General features: G+C 39.6%; 1 protein-coding gene across 2 annotated transcripts in view; it reads left to right on the top strand.

Annotated features, from left to right (window-relative positions):
• The first annotated feature begins 480 nt into the window (after positions 1-480).
• Positions 481-21,189, top strand: part of PLOD2 (procollagen-lysine,2-oxoglutarate 5-dioxygenase 2) — a 94,708-nt gene continuing 73,999 nt past the window's right edge. For both annotated transcript variants that reach the window (XM_032852426.1, XM_032852425.1), the window contains exon 1: positions 481-858. In XM_032852426.1, coding sequence (XP_032708317.1) covers positions 750-858 — 109 coding nt within the window. In that variant the 5' untranslated portion in view covers positions 481-749. The remainder of the gene's footprint in view (positions 859-21,189) is intronic.

The following is a 21,189-nucleotide window of genomic DNA, read 5'->3' as shown; positions in this document are numbered from 1 at the left end:
GCCTTCCTACTACAGAGTGAAGAAACTCGCCCCCTGAGTAAAGGTTGAGAAAGGGGGGGCGATCCATTTTCTTGACTTAAGAGGTCTCATCAGCTAAGATTGCTGAGAATTTGCAGTCCCTGCTGGTTAGAAAGTAGTCTCCAAAGGCAGAGAAGAGCAAATTCACACCCTCTGGGGCTACTGGGAAGCTTCTGGTGCTGAGGCAGCAGAGAAGGGGAGGGGAGCACCGCCCGCCAGACTCCCCGCGGCTCCTCCCCACTCTCCCAAACTTAAGCACACGCTCCCCTGTTCCAGCCAGAAGCCCTGCGTGAGCCTCTACACGTAGCCGCAGACAGCTCCTTAAATAGGTCGGAGCTGAGCAAACAATCCCAGACGTGGGGCCGGGGAAGGCGAGCGGAGGCGACCGCAGCGGCGCGGCGGGTCAGCCGGGGGCCAATAGCCGGGGGCCAATAGCCGGGGGCCAATAGCCGGGGTGCGGCCCGCCCTGTCGCCTCCCCCTCGGGGAGCCTATAACTTGCCCGCAGCGGCCGGGGGGCGCCCACTCCTGCGCGCCTCCGCGACGGCCTCATTCCGGCCGCCAGCCCGCCGCTCCAGACACCCGCCGCGCCTCCGCCGCGCGCACTTGGCCCGCGGGTCCCGCCCGCAGTCGTCGCCCCGGGCGGACCGGGGTCCCCGCGCTCTCGCGAGAAGTGAGCCGCAGCTGGGCGGTGGGGGCGCCGGAGTCGGCGCGGGCTCTCCAGAGGCCGAAGATGGGGTGCTGCGGGGTGAAGCTGCAGCTGCTGCTGCTGGAGCTGCTGTTCCAGCTCTGGAGCCCCTGCCTGGGTGCAGACTCGGAGAAGCCTCCCAGCATCCGCACAGGTGAGCCCTCCCGCGGGTTGCCCGTGTCCCAGGGGGCTCGGCCGGACGGGCAGTTCATTCATCCACTGGCCCTTCGCGCGGGGCTTGCCAGGTGAGTCGGCGGGACGCCGGTGCCTCCTCAGGACCGCGGAGGTGAGTAGGTGGGAGCCTGCCCTTCGCCCGGACCACCGAGGTGAGGGACTGTCCTGCCTCCTCAGCACCGCGGAGTCCTGCGCTCGGGCGGCGCTGGTCCCTGGGGAAGTGTGGGAGCCCCCGCGCTCGTCGGTTCTGGGAGTTCACCGTAACCTGTGAGCGCATGAAGTTTTCTTCAGCACAAGCTGCGGTTTCCTTTTCGTCTTGCAGGTCACTGGGCGCCGACACCTTTCGGGCACCTCTCCTTTCTCCTCCTTCCTGGAATTGGCATGATTTATGCGTGTTGGAAGAGGCAGTAGTCCCTCTGTGACCTAAACACGGGGCTCAGTGTACTTTCTGATTGATGGTGACACATTCCTTCCAGCGCCCCAGGAAGCAGCCGGTAACACCTACCTTTTGCCAAAAACAACGCTCAAAACCTTGGTTGTTTTCAGTGAGGGGGCCTGGCTACCCAGTAACCTCCGGGCTGCAGCTTTCCTCCTTGGGGACTTGGAGGGGAAGCTGTGGACACACATCTCCCCTCAGCCACCCTTTTCCTAAGCCTGGTGCCGTTTCTTGTTTTCAGAAGCTGGAACTGCAGCGAAGAATCCAGTCAAGTTCCTGTAAAACAAAACTTTTTACATTTACCAAGATTAAAGTTTCACCACTTGTTTGCCTAAACATCCTTCGGTGCCATTTGCTGCACATTATCCTTGGAGTTTTCGGCTTTTGTGCTCTGACTCTATGCTCAGCCCTCTGAAATTAGATCTCACACTTAAATGTCCTTGTGCTGTACTGTTTTTTTTTTTTTTTTCTTTTTTCCATTTCTTTTTTCTTTCTTTCTTTTCTTTTCTTTTTTTTTTTTTTTTTTTGGTTAGAATCATTCTGTTCTTTCTCTCTCTCTCTCTTTTTGGTAAGTAAATAGGGCATTTTTCTGCTTGAACTTTAAGCACAAGGACAAATTTCTATTTTGGATTTACAGTCGGAAGATGACATTTGATGTAGAACCCAGCCAGTCCCTCTAAACAGTAGTTTTGTCTTCATCTAAAAGTGTTTCAGAAGGCTTCAGTGGGCTAAACTGCCCATCTTTCTACATTCCTGCCAAACAGTACTTGCTTTGTTAGCTTGTGAAACTTCACCCTGTCGATGATGCTTTTCTTTCTCCTAGATAAATGTGTTGATTTCACAATGGATTTCTGAATCCTGTGTGGTTCTTTTAAATTTGAACTGAGTTTTTCCATAACTTTAAATTTTCGTTGAGTATAATAACACCTAGAAAATAGACAAGTAAATGCCTTCAGCAAACTTGGAAATGGAGACATTAAAAAAAATTCGCCAGAAAAATGACTTTCTTTGTTGAAGCACCCAAGGAAACCTTACTGGGAAATAAAATAACCTCGAAGGGCTTTGCTACTTTTAGAGGAATCTCTTTAGCTTTTGTATATTTTATTTCAGTGCGTTACCACCTCCCCTTTTTATTTAATAGAAGGCATCTCTTTGTAGCTTCTTTTAGGTTTACAGTCAAAATCATCTTGCTTTCCCACTCTGGCTTTTAAGTTTCATGGATCTGGATACTAAAGTTTTAATGGATTGTAAGATAACGGAAAGGGAATTTTAGATATGAATGTTTTCCTCAGAAACTGACCACATAAAACCCACTGCTGAAATCTGATGTCTTGTCCATCTTGTTGGGTAAGCATGGGGATTTCAGCTAGTGCCTAAACACAAGAAAATACTAATTTGTGGTACATGGAGGCAGCACTAGCCAGTTGGATTATGAACTTTTGTGTAGGTAAATATGATGAGCTGATAAATATAGATGATACACTGCTCAATAACACGGCCAGTCGTGGACCATATTCCATTTTCTCCCTAAAATATTGCAACTGAAAATTGCTAAATTGGAGATTTTAGTTATCCATCTATCAAGTGAATTTTTTAAAAAAGATTTTATTTATTTATTTGATAGACAGAGATCATAAGCAGGCAGAGAGGCAGGCAGAGAAACAGGCTCCCTGCTGAGCCCGATCTCAGGACCCTGAGATCATGACCTGAGCCAAAGGCAGAGGCTTTAACCCACTGAGCCACCCAGGTGCCCCTATCAATTGAGCTTTAGAACTCTAACTTGTTTCGCTTAACAGGAGGTCTTTAAGAAAAGTACTTACCATTTCTGTCCGCCTGTATTTGTCACCATGTCCCAGTTAGCCGTGAAGAAATACATTAAACCAGGCTTTCTTGGCCCAATTGACATTTTGAGCCAGATAATTATTTATTGGAGGGGGCGCTGTCTGGTGCATTGTGCCATGTTTAGCAACATCCTTGGCCCCAACCCAGTAGCACCCTCCTCCACATGTGAGAATGGAAAATGCCTCAAAATGAAAAATGTCCAAATGTCTCCTGAAGGGCAGAATGGCCCAGGTTGAAACCCCTGGATTAGAAAAATGTGTATCTGAAGCAATGTGGCATTACTGGAATAATACTAGCAACTCCTTTTTGAAAGCAAATGTTTATAGTGATTTTCCATTTTTCCACTGTAGTAGGGAATGTGCTGTTTGAATCACATTAATCAAGTTTTGGAATATGTTTTTTCCTAGCTTTCTTTGATGCTGTGTGTTGACTGGAGTTGAGAATACTGCTTTTCGTTACACCTCCTGAGGGTTTCGCTGTGTTATGTGTTCATTCCTATTTGGTTGCCACTTTGTTTTCAGCATGGAAATAATCTAAATAAGATTTTGGTTGAAAACAATTATTTTTCTCCCAGAATTATTTATAGGAATTTTCCCTTAAAATTTTATCCCTGTGGGGCTTCTGAGGCAAAATCCTCCTAATAAGTGTCCACGCAGCAGGTTAAAACCCTGATTTATCTTTCCTATACTTTTCTGCCTTCTGGATGAGAGGGAGAGAAGTGTGGATGTATATCTGCCCCGTATTTACAACTGGGTCTCCAGGTTTGGATCAAAAATTTTGTGTGTTTTCTAAGGTACCTTGAGTATTCCATGTTCTAAATTGGGCAGAAACTAAGTTTTGGGCAAAAATGGAGGAAATGGTTTCAGATGTTTCTGTCAAGACCAGTATTTTTCAACCATGTTCATTTATGAACTCTTTAATTTACTCTGGCACATTCAGGAAGGAAAGGAAAGGTTTGTCCCATCTGCTGAGGCAAACTGACAATTTTTGGGGTGGAGAGGGAAAGGCCAATGTCCTGGAGAAACCTCTGGAAGGGAGAGAGAGAGAGGCTTGTCCTCTGTGTATTTTCTGTGTCCTGGACTCCAGCCGCACAGAACAATTCATCATGCTTAAGCAGACTATGCCTTCTATTTCATAACATAAGAAGGGACCTATGAAGTATCTATGGAGTATGTAAGGATAGGAAATGAAAATTAAATTGAGATACGCTCTTCTACCCATCATGTTGACTAAAGCATTAAAATAAACTCTGATCATAACAAATGTAAGTATGGGAACCTGCTAACTGTTGATAGAAGTACATCATTTTTGGACAACAGTCTAGTGGAACTGATAACCCACATACCCTACAATTCTAGATACATACATGCACAGTACTCTCAAATTTCTGCGTCTGTTCTTGAAATTCTGTTCATTGTTAAATCCAGGTCTCAGGAAATTGTTCCCCTTACTATCTTTCTATTTTTTTAAGATTCGTTTATTTATTTGAGGGGGGTAGGGGTAAAGGAGAAGGGAGAGGGAGAGAAAGAATCTCAGCAGACTCCCTGCTGAGCCTTGAGCCCAAGAACAGAGAGGCTCACTCTCAGGACCCTGAGATCCCCCCCTGAGCTGAAACCAAGAGTCTTGCACTCAACTGACTGAGCCACTCAGGCACCCCACCCCTTACTATCTTTTGTTTAACTCACTTTCTAACTTTTTACTGCAGTGGATTTTTATGTTTAATAAATTGTAGATTCTTTGAAATGAGGGACAAAGTTACTCATTTTTGGGCTCCTCACAGTATCTTCCGTGTTCTAACACAAAGATTCTCAATGAGTATTTGTTGAGTGTCTGACCTGCTTGTAGAATTTTGAAAAGTGACATACAGTCAGTGAGACTGCTGGATGCTTACTTTCCTAGGATTTTAACTGAATTCCCCTAACATCCTTTCTCTACCCAGGGACCAATACACTACCATGATCTAGCAATTTATCAATGAAATATCTGGCAAGAACTTGTTTCTGGACTGAGGTTTGGCAACTTTCTCCACGTGTCCTTTTTTTCTGCTCTACCGACCTTCCTCAATATAAAGTCACACCTTCAGAAATACTCTCAGATGATTGGATACCATGATTTTAATTTCTTTTTTAAATTTTATGGGTGGGGAAGTGGACACTTGGAATGGTAATATAACATTCAGAAGATCACAGAGCTGGAAAGCAACATGGCTGGAGCTTGTGTCCTTTCTCCAGGCTGTGTTCTATGTCTTTGCTGTCCTCTTTATTCTGCTGGGCTTTTGGAACCTATGGGAAATAAATAGAGACTAGACATCAGAGACCTAAAGAAGCAAAAGGAATGCTTTGCTAAAATGAAAGCATGTATTCATAGGTTTGTGTAAATGGAGGGGAAAGGGATTGGCACAGGCTGAAGGAAAACTGGGCCCTGGCCCGGGGTGGCAAACGGTGGCCCATGGGCCAAATATGGCAGGCCACAGCTGTCTGCTTTTGTATGGCTGCTGACTTAGCAATAATTTTTACATTTTTAAATGGTTGAAAAATATCAAGTGAAAAGTAGTATATCGTGATGTGTAAAAGTTCTGTGAAATTCAGTAGTCAGGGCCCATAAAGTTTTACTGGCAGATAGCTCTATTTATTTATTTACATATTGTTTGTGGCTGCTTTGGTGCTCTGAGGCAGAGCCTTATAGTGGCCATAAAGACTGTATGACTTATAGAGTGTAGATTATTTACTATCTGTCCATGTACAGAAAAACTCTGTGGATCCTTGCTTAGGAGTTGACATCCCCATTTCCGCTGTGGCTCGGGCAGAGCTGCTGCTCTCTTGGAAGGAGCTGGATTCTGGACAGTAACAGCTGATTCCAGGCATTTGAATGGTCTGTTTTTCATTTTAGACTTTCCAGTGATTTCTATGGTGTTTTTAATTCAAAGATAGAGCTTCTCTGTTACGTCTTTTTAAACATGGCCCTTGATGCTAAATAGACATGTTGCTGTGGTGGAAAGAGTATACTCATGATCAAAAAGGAAGAAGACACTGATGACCGATTGGAAAGAAGATGCATGTTTCTTCTTCATAGCTTGTGGGTGTTCTACAATTTGGTCTAGAAACTTGGTTATGAATTTGTGGCTCCATTCCTGGGAGGAAATGATTAGCACATTTATCAGTGAGTGCTTTTATTTTTCTTCAACAATTGCTGTGAATTAGGCTAAACTGAGAAATTGGTGGGTTTTAAAGTGACAGATATTTCTCTTTTACATTTTACTCATTTGCATTTGCAGTAGTGTGCTTGCCTTACTAAGTTAAACTTAAATAATAGAACTAATTTTTACAGCTATCAAAATTATAGTTAGCCAAGAAACAGTCAGCCTGAGGGGTAGAATTATAGACAATCTGTTATGATTTGTTGTCATTATGCTGCTTACTACCTTAAGGCTTATGTGTTGCAACCTGTGTTTGAAATGCTGTTAGGATGGTCTAGCAGTACAGAATTTACTACTCTCGTATCAGTTATGTCAAAAGAATTCCCCTTCAAGGGATGCCTGGGTGGCTCAGTCTGTTAAGTGTCTGCCCTCAGCTCAGGTCATGATCCCAGGGTCCTGGGATCAAGCCCCATATGGGGCTCCCTGCTCAGTGAGGAGCCTGCTTCTCCTTTTCCTACTCCCTCTGCTGCTCCTCCTGCTTGTGCTTTCTTGATTTCTCTCTCAAATAAATAAATAAATAAATAAATAAAATCTTTTTAAAAAAGAAAAAAGAATGCCCCTTCAAAAACTGTTGTTTATAATGAGAAGATAACTTTCAATATCTCCCACTCAAGATAACTTTATTTTAATATAAAATTCAAAGAGTGGAGGTATGTTATTTTTATACACAGAGGAAAGATTTCTATTACATATTTTCTTTTGTTTGTTGAAAGAGGGAAATCGACTTCTGTTAATAATTTTACTTAATTTTTAAATATAAATCTCTTTATAAAAAAACTAATTCAGGATAGCGGATTTATAAACTTAGTTGTTGAGTTGACTCAAGTATTTTTCAGGCCTTAAATTGTATTAGTAGCATACGGTAGCAGTTTTGGGAAAATAGCAATCATTTTTTATTTTTGCTGAAATGTGCATATATCTTCTCCCATCTTAAATTTATATCTTTTTCAAAAAAGATTTTAATTATTCATTTGAGGGAGTGAGAGAGAGAGAGGGATCATAGGAGCAGGGGCAGAGGGAGAAGGGGAGAGAGAGGGAGAAGGGGAAGCAGGTTTCCCTGCTGAGCAGGGAGCCTGATGTGGGCTGGATCCCAGGATCCTGGAATCATGACCTGAGACAAAGGCAGTTGCTTAATCAATTGAGCCAATCAGGTGCCCCTTAAATTTATATCTTAAAGAAGATGTGATTAAGTGAGAAAAAGCTTAATTTGTTAGTAAAGAAATATACTTTGTTGACCATTTCTCTTCTACAAGAAATTTGTTTTGTTTTTGTTTTTAGAGATTTTATTTATTTATTTGATAGAGAAAGACACAGTGAGAGAGGGAGCACAAGCAGGAGTAGTGAGAGAGGGAGAAGTAGGCTTCCTGCCCAGCCCAGAGCCCAACGTGGGGCTCAATCCCAGGACTCTGAGATCATGACCTGAGCCGATGGCAGCCGCTTAACGACTGAGCCACCCAGGCACCCCAAGAAATTTGGTTTAAAGTTTAGTTTGTATAACTTTAGAGTTAAATTTTGTCTGCCAAGAGAAAAGCTTTAAACAGTGAGTAGTAGACAGTCTTGTCTTTGCTTTCATTTAAGATCAACACTGAAATATTTTCTTTTACTGTTCTTTTTGAATTTTATTCTTGCTCCAAGGGAGTATCATCCAGTTTCTATGCACGTTTCTGAGTGATGGGAGCACTATTATGAAGATGGAATACATCCGTCATTATTAAGATGGAATAGCAGGGTCTACTACATCTGAGTATTTTCTCCCTTTAGGCTGAAGGCTTATATTTCTGGAGAATTACTACTTTTATAATCAAAGTTTTCACTATCAAGGGAAAAAAACCCACCACATTTTAATTTTAATACAATTCAAAGAACATGCAAAAATGTATTCTCTGCATATACATTATAATAAGTATACAAATATACTATATACAACTTTTAATACTAATAAAAGTTGTGGTGAACATACAGTTTAAGTGAAGGGCTAAATGAGGAAAAGTGTTTCTAACAAATATGTTTAAATTTCTAAAATGGGTCAGTTTCTGAATCTCATTTGTTAGATTGTTATTTTGATTTTAATAATTGCTTTCATTATTTTGGGTGCATAAGACATCCAGTGTGTATTATGTTTACTGATCATCTATTCATTTCCATTAAGATTACATTCTCAGACTTGTAGAAGGAATTCTCTTTATTTTCTAGTTACTGTTTATCTGTTTTAAAGGCCTTCCAAAGAGAAAGAGTGACGGTTTTCCTCTGATTTAAATGCTAACGTGGTCCTGCTTCTCCATGCTGTGGTCCTCACAAGGTAAAGGTTCTTAGGGCATGAAGGAACTTTCAAGCACATGCAATTTTTATCTCTTTCACCACCATCTGCAGTCAGTCTCAGACACTCAAGTACACGAAGTTGACTATGCATCAGGCCTAGCCTGCACAGCAGCAAGCGGAACTCCTGGCAGTTTCGGATTCCTGATTCTGGGCATTGTTCAGGAGAAACTCCAGAAGCTATATTCCTTAATTCCAGTGGCCACAAAGTCTTGGCACAGAGCCATTGTCCCATTAGCAAGGTTCTGTCATTGACTGGTGACTGATTTGAAGCCACAACTTTCATGGGGCCGTAGAGTGCTAATTACCAATAGGTATTACACAGTGCTAAGAAGGAAGCCAGTTACTTTTAGTTATTTTAAATACATTCTCCTACCAGTCCTTTTCTTCCTGGTTGTCTGGATAATAAACACCAGCAGCTATTTCAACGTCTCAAAAGAAAATTATCAGCAAATATAGAATTTAAATCATTTCTTTAAAAATGAACAAAGAAAAAAGCCAAAAAGAAGCTGGCAAACATTTTGCAGGCAGACTAAAATGACCTTCCTAATTCAGTCATCTAGGGAAGTCTCACAGAGCTGTTACGCAGTGAGCAAACTGATTCTTTGATGGGATTTTCCAGTCGTGCCCAAGCCAGCTCTGAGGCCCCTTGTGTTCAGAAGTCCCCCCTCTCCTTCTCTAGCCATGCTAGATCTTTCCTGGCCTCCAGCTGGCACCACTGTGACCAGACTGCTCTGCTTGTCCAGACCCTCTGAAATTCTTGTCGGCCACATCTAGAGAAGGACAATTCTCCTTTTCTTCTTAGTTTAGTTTAAACAGGGTTGGAATTTTTTAAACAGTGACTTTACTAGGTAACCAAGGCAAAACAAAACAAAACTCCAAACTGGAAAACCACCAAAGCAAAGAAATGAACAGACTTACAAAGTAGAGACTTAGAGTTCTTACTCTACTCTGACTTAAGTATAGTTAGAAACTTCCATACCTGCCATATTTTGGGGGCTTCCGAGGTTCTGTGTTGTTGCTCAGCTTTTCTTTCTCCACACTTCGATCCCACTTCCAATTCTTCTTATCGTGTTCTTTTACATAGACAGCTCTTTCTTCTCCAGGGTTGGAGTCTATAAAATCATGGACTTTAGAAGTCCATAAGTGTTAATATGTTGTGAAATAATACGAAATCTATTTTGGTCTCTGCCTCTGTTTCTTGCTAAATATTTGGTCTTTGACACTTGTTCCTGACTCAAAGTTCCTAAAACCCTTATAATTTTTGAGTGATAGGAGTATCTGTCATAGAACTTCTAAATTCCTTAGAATTCCTGGGTGAAAAGAGCATCTTTTGTTCTAATGAGGTGACTCTTGTTGGGCTCTTGAATAGGGGCTGGTCACCAGAAAGATCAAGCCATGATTAGAAGATTGAAGCTTTCAGGGGTGCCTGGGTAGCTCAGTTAAGACTCTTGATTTTGGCTTGGATTGTGATCTCAAGGTTATGAGATCGAGCCCCATGTGGGGCTCTGCGCTTGGTGGGAGTCTGCTTGAGAGTCCCTCCTTCCTCTGACCCTTCCTTTATACTCCCTCTCTAAAATAGATAAATCTTAAAAAAAAAAAAAGAAGAAGAAGAAGAAGAAGACGAAGAAGCAGTAGCAGCAGCAGCTTGAAGTTTTCAGGCCTAAACCTCATTTTCTTTTTTTTTTTTTTAAGATTTTATTTATTTGACAGAGAGAGATCACAAGTAGGCAAAGAGCAAGCAGAGAGAGAGAGAGAGAGAGAGAGGAGGAAGCAGGCTCCCTGCTGAGCAGAGAGCCTGATGTGGGACTCGATCCCAGGACCCTGAGATCATGACCTGAGCTGAAGGCAGAGGCTTAACCCACAGAGCCACCCAGGTGCCCCTAAACCTCATTTTCTGAAGAGGGAGTGGGGTTAGGAAATAAGTTAATAATTGATTATCCCTACATGGTGAAGCCTCTACAAAAAGAACTGAAGCATGGGGTTTGGAGAGCTTCTAAGTTGATGATTGTATCTATGTGCGAGGAAGGTGGTATACCCCAAATTGATGGGGACACGTGGGATCCTTTCAGATCTCATCATATTTACCTCTTCATATGGCTATTAATTTGCATCTTCTAAAAATATCCTTTGTGATAAATCTGCAATAGTAAACTGTTTTCTTGGGTTCCATAGGCTGCTTTAGTAAACTATCAAACTGGAGGAGGAGGTCTTCGGAACTTCTAATTTGTAGTCAAATCAGACAGAAGTTGTGGGTAACCTGGGGACCTACTACTTGTGATTGGCATCTGAAGTGTGAACAGTCTTTTGGGACTGAGCTCTTAACCTGTAAGGTTTGTGCTAATTCTGGTTGAATTGAATTGAATTACCGGACACTCAGCTGATGTGGGAAAAAAATCTATACATCTGGTATCAAAAGTATTATGTGTGAGTGGTAGAGGAGAGACATGACTGTGTATTCTGTAGACATAGGTAGACTAGATATCTTTATAGTTTCGTGGGACATATCAGCACAACCTTAGCCATTAGGCAATCTGTTTTCTTCTGTGAGTGAAACTTTTTATGCATTTTTTGCTTATAACTCTGTTGGTATTGCTTTAATTCTTCATTTTGTAGAGCAATTTACATTTTCTTTTATGAGTCTACATACTTTAATAAACCTATGTTTATTTAATTAACTAAACTTCAAAATTTCTCCCAGAATATATTTTTTCTGGAGGTAACTATCATATTGTGACTTCCTAGATATAAATGTATGCTAAGAACAATTCCCGTTGTGTAATACTCTGAATATGACAATTAATATTTCAGAATTTAATTCAAGTATTTACTTAGTGACTAGCCTGTGTTCTATGTTGCCTTATGCGAAAGAAAAATAGAAAAACAAAACAAGGCAAACAAAACACACACCAGGCTCAGTTCCTGCTCCGCACTAAAATTCTAAGATTCTTGTGGGAGAAATACGGCTTGTGTAAACCAGAACAAACCAAAAAAGCACTTAAAGTGAATCAGCCTGGCTTGTGGGGAAGAGCACTGACACCTGGGCATCAGGAAACCTTGATCTAAGATCTAACTCTTCCGTTCACCAACGTTGAGCCAATTACCTTGCTTCTCCAGACTTCCTTTGTAATTTATGATCTTTACAGCTCTGTTATTTGATGTCTCTTGAATTCTAAGTGTCAGGATGTGGTGTAGAGACAAAGGCTGCAGGAATCAGAAAACAGGCCTGAAGGAAACTTACTATTAATCCATTCGCTATACCAAAGGAAGCATAGATACAAAGTGGTTTCGTATTTTAAAAGTCTGGTTATTCACTTGGGAGTTGGACTTGGACAGCCCTTGAGATTGCTTTTTTTCCTAATTAACTTTTGATTTAGAGGCAAGAAAGTAAGTCTAAGAATAACTGGAATTAAATTTACATTTAAAAATATTCCAAAGTGCTTTAATGTGAGACAAGAAAATAATCTGGTGTTTATATGAAGCTATTTTCTGTCTTCTGAAAGGAATCATATACTCTTCAGTACATTTGAATACTGTAAGCTGTTTTAAAAAATAACTTGATATTTTTCTGCTTCAGTTTTGACTGTTTAAGTCCTACTGATTAGCAGAAATGATACTGGAACTCTTTAAAATTAGAAGTTTTTTTTGTTTATTTATTTATTTGTTTATTTATTTAATATATAATGTATTATTTGCTTCAGAGGTACAGGTCTGTGACTTATCAGTCTTACACAATTCACAGCACTCACCATAGCACATATGTCCATATGAAATACGCGGTTTAAAAATTGGAGGCCCTCTTCCAAATTGTTCCTGAAACAGTTATCAAATCACCAAATTTTTAGATTCACTAAAATATCTTTAAAATATGATTGCATTCAGTAAACTAGAAACATGGTAAATAAAAAGAAAATCAGTTTATTGGAGAAAAGTAGTTGTGTATCTGTCTCTGTGTATATGCATGTGTCTCTAGCCATGGAGATTACTGTTAAGCCTTAAGAATGGAGTAGAAAGTTGGAATGCCTTTTGATCTGGAATTTTCTTTGATATGCTGCTCGATCATTGTCACAGTAACATTTATTCTACATGTTTTTCTACCTCTAGATGGAACATATCTTGCGAGTGGTATTGTCTTAGACACAGGTTTGGAGGAGATGGTGGTGCCCAGTGCTTTTTCTCCTTTCTTGGCTTTTCCCCCTACTATTTGCAGAGGGATTTTATGTAAATTGAAGGAAGCAGTTCAAATAAAACAATTGGAGGAGGAAGAGGTTGGCTTAATTTTGAAAATATATGCAGTTGTTGCTTTTTCAAGTAAGATTACCAAAAATCACAGAACCATTTAGCCTGGATGTTGTTTTTGGAGATTAACTGTGATTTTTTGAATAAGCAAGTAAGCATTAGCAGATGTTTTTCCCATGGGTTAGGCAAGTTAAAGAAAGATCTGTTTTAAAAACTGATAAACTAACCTTTATATTATTATTTAATATAAAGTGTTGGTATTTTTATATCCCACAAATATAAGCATTGGTTTTTTCATACGATATAAAATCCTAAACAGCCAAGTCACTGAATGACTCTATTGTAGCAGTACCAGCAGCACCATCATGGGCTATGGTTTATGGATGAGTGGATAGGTAAGATTTTTCAGGTTGAGGTAAAAGACAAAGTAAGCAGCATACTTTAAACCAAACATGCAAACTTAAGAAATGACTACGGTTGATAGTTACATTTTCTTTTCTGTAACTGTATTTAAATTCTTTGTAGTTGCAAGATATGAATTTTTCTTAAATGTCAGAATAGCCCACAATTGAATTATTTTCAAGCATATTTGAATTGTAGAAAATCCTTTTGAGAATGAATCCTACTCAGGGTGAAGAGGTGGTGGAAGGTAGAAGGTAAGTGGAGAAAAGGAGGTGAAATTACTTGTAAGCATGTTAGAAAATTATAAAATATTGTTATTTGAATGTGTTCAGATAAGTAATTTAAAAACTCTGCTATAGAAGCTCTAGAAGCCACTGCCCCAAATGCTAGCAAAAGGGAATATTGCTTATGGTAAATTGGATATGCACCAAACAGAAATATGGTTTGCATATTTTCATACTCAGGAATTTGTTTATGTGGATTATGCTAGTTGATAGTATAGCATTTCATATTAACCATAATGGCATGCCCTGACCCCTAGCCTGCTGTCCTGCGTTCATGCACCCTAGTGGGACCCACACCAGGGACAGTGTGCAGTACTGCATTCCCTTTTCATTTGGTTGTCTTGGGGATCAGCAGAAGTTCAGAAATGTAGATACTGTGACTCTGTGAAGCCAACCGTGGCTGTGTTCGTGGTGGAAGAGCGTGCCTCATATCTCTTGGTATGTCTGATAAACCGAAGTACAAGTCTGTTGTGCTTTGAATGATCTGGAAAGCTGTCTTGGTCCCACTTCTATCTTGAATATGATTCTGATACTTTGAGAGAAATGCTACTTTGTTCTTCAAACATTAAGTGGTACAGAAGAGAAAGTTTGCTTTCTAGATATAGCCAAAGAGGGTTTACCATACAGGAAGAGGATTGGACACCTCTTATTGTGAATTAAAGGTATGTATGGGCTTGCCTGGCTCACTGGCATACATGATTTATTTTAAGGCCAGAGGCTAATATACTCCTTGCCTGATGATTATGAAAGATGCACTGTGGGAGACAGCATAGGGTAATGGTTAAGGGGATAGGGTTTTGGAATCAGGCAGCTTGAATTTAAATCTTCTCTACACTCATTTGCTGATTATCCTTGGAACAAGTTACTTAAGATCTCTGAATCATAGTTTCTTTATAATGATAATTGTTACCTAGGGTTGATTTGAGGATTAAATGTGGTAATGCCAGTAAAGCCTAACACAGTGTTTGGGAACAGGAAGTGCCCAGTAAGTTCTACTAACTAATGGTATTATTTTAAACAGAATTCTGATTGACATTATTCTAAAGTGGAACCTAGACTTCCTGTATAGAATTAATTCTTGTATTCTATTGGTAATGGGAGAAAAGTATAGGCTGTCAATAAATTCTAGAAAATAAGTTTCAACAAGATGTATAGACAGCTTTTTCCAGGAGAACCCAAAGGAAATAAATAAAAAAATTAGTGGTTTAGTCTCTTTGGTGATATTCTTTATTTGCTCAAATTCAAATCTTTGAAGTCCCTTTTCCTCATTCCTCAGATTTATTCTTGATATTCAGTTGTGTTGAATTCCACTCATTTTCTCTTTTTTTGTTTCATCTATAATGGAAAGTATATCTCTATATAACATATAATTAAATATCTCAAACAGATGAGTCTTTTTTTTAACATAATCTTAATACCATTATCACACTCAATAGTAACTCCTTCATGTCATCTAATGCTTATTCAAGTTCGCTTTTCCAGCTGTTCTCAAAACTATCTTTTTACAGTGGGTTTGTTTGATCAGTATCCATTAATTTCTCCTAAACTCTCTAAGCGATCATCACCTTAGTCCAGGCTGCAAATCTTGGGGAGTTTGAGGGTTAAACTCAGCCTGTTTATTGTTTTCCAGAAAACTTAAACTGAGTCCTATATTTTTAAAATCAGGGAATTTTACTTAAAAGTCTGGAATTTACTTCTCTTGGAAGGGGAGGTAGGGAAGAAAGACCCAGAAGCCTGGATTTGCCTTCCCATGGCAACAACAGCTGACTGATGCTGGGGAGTTCTCTCCTTGAGATGCTGCTTATGCACCTGTGTTCACCACAGCTCCCGCCTGGCCTCTTCACTAATATGTGTTTGCAACTCCTGATCTGGGCACACATCACAGGATGAGATAGCTATAAGTGCTTCTTAAATTATTATTCTTATCTCATCTTTCCACACTAATCTTTCTGGAGTCCAGTTGCTCTTAATCAGGAGTGATTTTGTTCCCAGCCCTGGGTATATTTGGTAATGTCTGGAGATACTTTTGACTGTCATGAGTGGTGGGTGCCACTGGCATTCTGTGGGCAGACGCTAGGGATGCTGCTCAGATCCTGCGGTGCACAGCACAGCCCCCACAAGAAAGACTTATCAGTCTCCACATGTTTCTAATTTCTAATTTCACTGCCCTATTCAGAAGCTTCCAGTGCCTTCCCTATTTTCAAATATATTTATTATTTCTCAGTTTTCACTCTGTATTCATAACAGACTCCTCATTATCCAGTGAAGATATCATGCTTTTTTACCTTTCTTAAGTCATATCTGTTTTTCCAGTTTCCTCCCACTGTCATAATCCCACTTGTCCCTTTTAAGACCTCCATCTTTACCATTCATGAAGATGGCTTTGATGTCACCTTATCCCAGTATTCTCCAAAAATCATCTTATTAGAGCTGGGAACTTTAAAAAAAAAATAATTTTATTTATTTATTTGACAGAGAGAGAGATCACAAGTAGGCAGAGAGGCAGGCAGAGAGAGAGAAGGGAAGCTGACACCCTGCTGAGCAGAGAGCCTGATGCGGGGCTTGATCCCAGGACCCTGAGATCATGACCTGAGTCAAAGGCAGAGGCTTAACCCTCTGAGCCACCCAGGTGCCCCAGAGCTGGGAACTTTCTTAAAGATGACTGATGTTAATATTTTCCCTTACTACCTCCCCACTTCTCTAATCCAAGTAGCTGTATGTAGAAGTATTAAGTGATACATTCAAGGTGTCTCCTGATTCTTTGTCCCTCCCCATGCTAATATATAATCTATTACTTAATTAGGTACTTAATATGTTATTCTCAGTCTTTTCATATGAATTAATTTTCTTAGCTGGATTTACATATAAGAGGACAGAAATGGTATCTTTTATTGTGGGTACCAAGTCTGTGAATTGCTGTGCCTTAGAACTGCAAGCCTCTGGAAGTTTCTTTTTGGATCCTACAGAGGGGTCTGGTAACCCATAGCTCACCTCAGTCACAACTACTGAGAGGAGTGGGCACCTATGTCTGTCAGAGTTCTATTCAGAAAAGAGAAGCCATTTTAGATATTTGGAGCAGAAAGGGATTTAACGAAAGTAGGTATGGGCTTACACAATTGTGGAGAAGGCTGGAAGGGCAGGCTTTAGACTGAGCCTTCAGCCTTGACACCTAGGACAATAGAGCAGCTGACCAAAGTAGGAAGTTACTACCTTGATTAGAGTTGGGGTGTACTGAGTTATGAATGTGCTGACATAAATACAATTCAGGGATCAGGAAGCTCTCTCCACTGACTCTTTGCTCACATGAGGCTGGTGACTAGACTCTAGCAAGCAGAGTTAAACTATTGCCTCTGCAACATGTCTGTCTGTGTGTCTCCTTCCCTGTCTCCTTTTTCTCCCTTCTTTCTTCCTACACAGAATGGAAGACTGGAACACCAATGTAGGTAACTCCACATCTTGTTGAAACATGCCTCCCAGTAGAAACAGCCAGAAGTCATGGGGAGAAGACCATCTGTCTTCCACATCTCATACACATGAATCTGAAAGATGGGGCATAATTTTCTTCTAGAAGTTTAGCTCCAAAGGAGTTGGAGAAATATAGCTTTAACATTTATTTTTATATGACTTTTTTCAGTAATTGTTCTTGAAGGTTGACAAATGATTCAGTAATTTCAGAATTTTATGTCTTTTTGGCTGTGGGGAATCCAAGTATGGGGTCAGCATTACATAAAACACATGCTCTACTTACTAACATGAAAGTCTATTATAAAATTCTAAGATTTTTGAGTACTTTCTCAAGTTTTAAAAACAACTGCTGAAGAAAGTCACGGGGAAAATGAAATAAAACTATAGTAATAGGAATTTATCTCCCCTTAGTCTCTCTCTCTCTTTTTTTTTTAGGCCAGTGGATCATAACTTAATGTGGAAGACAATGTAGTGCAACTTATCACAAATTAAAATTTTATAGTGTTTATTTGACTTTCAGCTATCCATTCATCTTGTTTTCTAGTGCTTTCATCTCACACAACACCCTATTAGTCTTCAGTAATTACTTAGCTAACTAAAGTCACTTTTCTGAGATGAAACAACTGGGGCTTATTTAAGGCTTCTGGAATTTGAGAAGGTCAAGAGATAGCGGAAAAATTCTGGTTCATTTAGGAAGGAGGGATTTAATTTGACTCCACTTCTTAAGTAGTCATGAAAGCAAAAGTACAAGAGAAAACTTTTTTGGATCACTGTAACTGTACTTCACAATTATAGATTTAATGATTTTTATATGTAAATTTGGTTTTCATGTAATTTTTTTTTTAACTTTTGTAGTTTCTTTGCTTATTGTGGAAACGATAAATAAGCTTGTGGCTGAAACTTCTGCTGAGTAAATTACAGGAGAATCTTGCATTATAATTAGAATGTTGGGCTTCCTTAAAATTATTGGAGCTGAGACATACAGTGCTTCATTTTACTTCTCTAGGCTCTAAGCTTTTTGCGACGTATACATGGCATTTATTTATTTTTAAATTACATTTGTTTTGCTTATTTTTGATAATTTTTGACAATCCCAGATGATAAGTACATACACTTCAGTGTTAAAATGAACAAATAAACAAAACTAGGTTGGAGATGGGTGGGTTAGATTAATAAATGCTAATACAGGTTTAATATGCGGCCATGGAAAGTTTAGCTTTTTGGTTTTATGTGTATGTGTTTAAAATAATAAATCTCAGAAAAATTTGCTTTCATTTTGATGAAGATAAAAATAAATCTTTGGTGAATCTGGATTTATTTTGATGGCATGTGCCCAGTAAGCAGTTAGTTTAGCCCTTTCTAAACATGTTTTTCACCTGAAAATCATTCTGAAAATTGGTAAAAAGTGACAGATCTTTCCTAAGACATGCTGAAGCACCAGTGGGAGTCAGTAAGAACTAAGATACAATAGACTCATGAAGATGGTATAATTTCATTTAAAAATTATATTTTGGGAGGGGGTGCCTGGGTGGCTCAGTGGGTTAAGCCTCTGCCTTTGGCTCAGGTCATGATCCCAGGTCCTGGGATCGAGCCCCGCATCAGGCTCTCTGCTCGGCGGGGAGCCTGCCTCTCTGCCTACTTGTGACCTCTGTCAAATAAATAAAATCTTAAAAAAAAAGATTTTATTTATTTGACAGAGGTCACAAGTAGGCAGAGAGGCAGGCACAGAGAGTGGGGGGGAAGCAGGCTCCCCGCCGAGCAGAGAGCCCGATGCAGGGCTCGATTCCAGGACCCTGAGATCATGACTTGAGCCAAAGGCAGAGGATTAACCCACTGAGCCACACAGGCACCCCAAATAAAATCTTTTAAAAAAATTATATTTTTGGTTACAATGAAAATAAATGTGTGTAAATGAAAATTAAGACATTTAAGAAGAACAAGTTAAATTTGTCCATAATCGCACTATCATTAGTAAATAATATAAAACATTTTGATAGTTTTTTCCCTTTCTTGGTTCATATTTCTTCATAAACTTTATAAAATCAGGACACATGCACATATTGAAAACCATAAAGAGATAATTTTACGTTCTACTTTATTTACAAAACAGTACATTGTAAGTATTTTCTCATGGCTTAAAATACTGATCAAGTCATGATTTTTAAGTAACATTTTGATATCTGTTGTGGGGTTATGCCATAATTTGTATAACCATTATTCTATTATTGGTTATATGGTTTCTTTTCTATTTTGTAGTAGCAGAAATAACATTGTAGGGATATTCTTGAAAACGTGTTTTGGTTTCCATTTTTACAAGACAGGTCCAAGAAACAAAATTTGGAAATCAATGGATATGAACTCTTTTTTTTATCTCTTGTTGCACATTATTGAATTGCTTTTCAGAGATTATATGGATTGTCATCTTTACCCATCTCTTCCATCTTTTCCACACAAATGGTCTGTTGTGTGGAATTCTCAGTAACATTACTTTTAAAAGATTTTCATCTAGTTTCTATGGGAAGTAAGAATTTGATTCTCAAATTTATAATGATTTCTTTCTTTACTTGTCAAAATAATATCATTTTTTTGTCCTTGCTATTTCTTCTGTGAGTTGCATATTCTGATCAATGAAGCATACATTCTAGTGGAGTAAGAAAAGACAATAAACAGGTGTACTAGGTAGATACAAGTATCACAAAGAAAAATCATATGGGATGAGGGCCAAGAGTGCTGAGGTTGGCAGTGCCATTTTAGGTACTGTTTTCAGAGAGGACTTTTCATACTGGTTATATTTGAACAGACCTGAAGGGAGGAATTGTTGCTGGGGGAAGAACATTCTTGGCAGCAGGAGTCACAAGTACCAGTGCCTTAGAATGTGCTTGATGTGTCCCTGGAACAGCAGGTTTTTCCATGTGCCTGCAGCAGGGGCAGGGAGGGGCTAGTGGTGGAAGAGGAGCTCAGAAGGACAGGACCAGATCACTTAAGGACCTGGAGACTGTGGTAAGGAGTTTGAATTTTATTGAGAACAAGCCCCTTTCCTGGGTGGCTATGTGCAGTACAACTGCTCAGTTAGATACTGAACAGCTGACAGTGTTGTAGATGTGTCATTCTAGGGACAGTGTAAGGAATAGTTTGGAGTGACTAAATGCAGGGAAATCCTTCTGGAAGCCATTTTGGTAGTCCAGGGAAGAGCATGGTGCCCAGATTTAGACCACTCACAGAGATGGTGGTTGGGTAAGGCAGGATTATGTAGTGCTGATAGAATTTGCAGATGGATGGGGAATGTGAGCAGAACAAGAGAGTCAAAGTTTTGCATGTTAGAAATTTAAATTTGTCCTCAGTTCAGACACCTACCGGGGTATTGGAATATATCCCCCACCAATAAGTGGGGGATGGGGTAGGGTGCGGTATGACACTCCTGTATATGTTAAATCATTATGCTGTACGTCTTAAACATACACATTGATGTATGTCAATTATTTCTCAATAAAACTAGAAAAAAGTTTAAATTTACCTAAATTTATATCAGTAATATAGTCTAGCTGCCATTCTTATAACTCATTTTTGTGAGATTTGTGGTTTGGAACTTCTCTGAGAGATTTTGGTAACTATTTTATACAGTTATTTTAATAATCACCATTATTAAAACTTAAAGTCTATTTTGTGTCTATAATATTGTTATCCAAATGTTTATTCGGTAAATCGCTGGTACTGAAAAACAGACCCCTTACAACAGAAATTTTGCAAGAGAAGTCAGAGTGTTAAACTCCAGGAAGAAGGCCAAAACAGCTGTTATGATTCACTGACCTGCAAGCTTGGGAGGGAGCACTCGGCAGAAATGATAGTTAAAGTGCTGAAAAATTACAGAGCAGCTTGCAGCTGATTTTTAAGTTTACAGAAATGCCATATAATCAAAACAAGGAAGGTGGGAACAAATGGGGGGAAGCTCTGGCTTCATGACTTGAAGATCTGTCAGTGCTGCCGACTCAGTGAGCTGTAGTTTGCATCAAGGCATCATTGTGTTTGATTTGACTGGAGATTGGAATGTGCTGATAATGCCTTTCTCTTATAATTTAATGCAGTGTATTAATTAAAAACCTTAATTTGAATTCAGCTTTTATTATTTGTTAT

Source organism: Lontra canadensis, unplaced genomic scaffold (assembly GCF_010015895.1).
Source record: "Lontra canadensis isolate GAN:19392208 unplaced genomic scaffold, GSC_riverotter_1.0 scaffold6, whole genome shotgun sequence".
Classification (NCBI taxonomy): Eukaryota; Metazoa; Chordata; class Mammalia; order Carnivora; family Mustelidae; genus Lontra; species Lontra canadensis.
The sequence above is the reverse complement of the archived record's forward strand: the minus strand, read 5'-3'. Positions and strand labels throughout refer to the sequence as shown.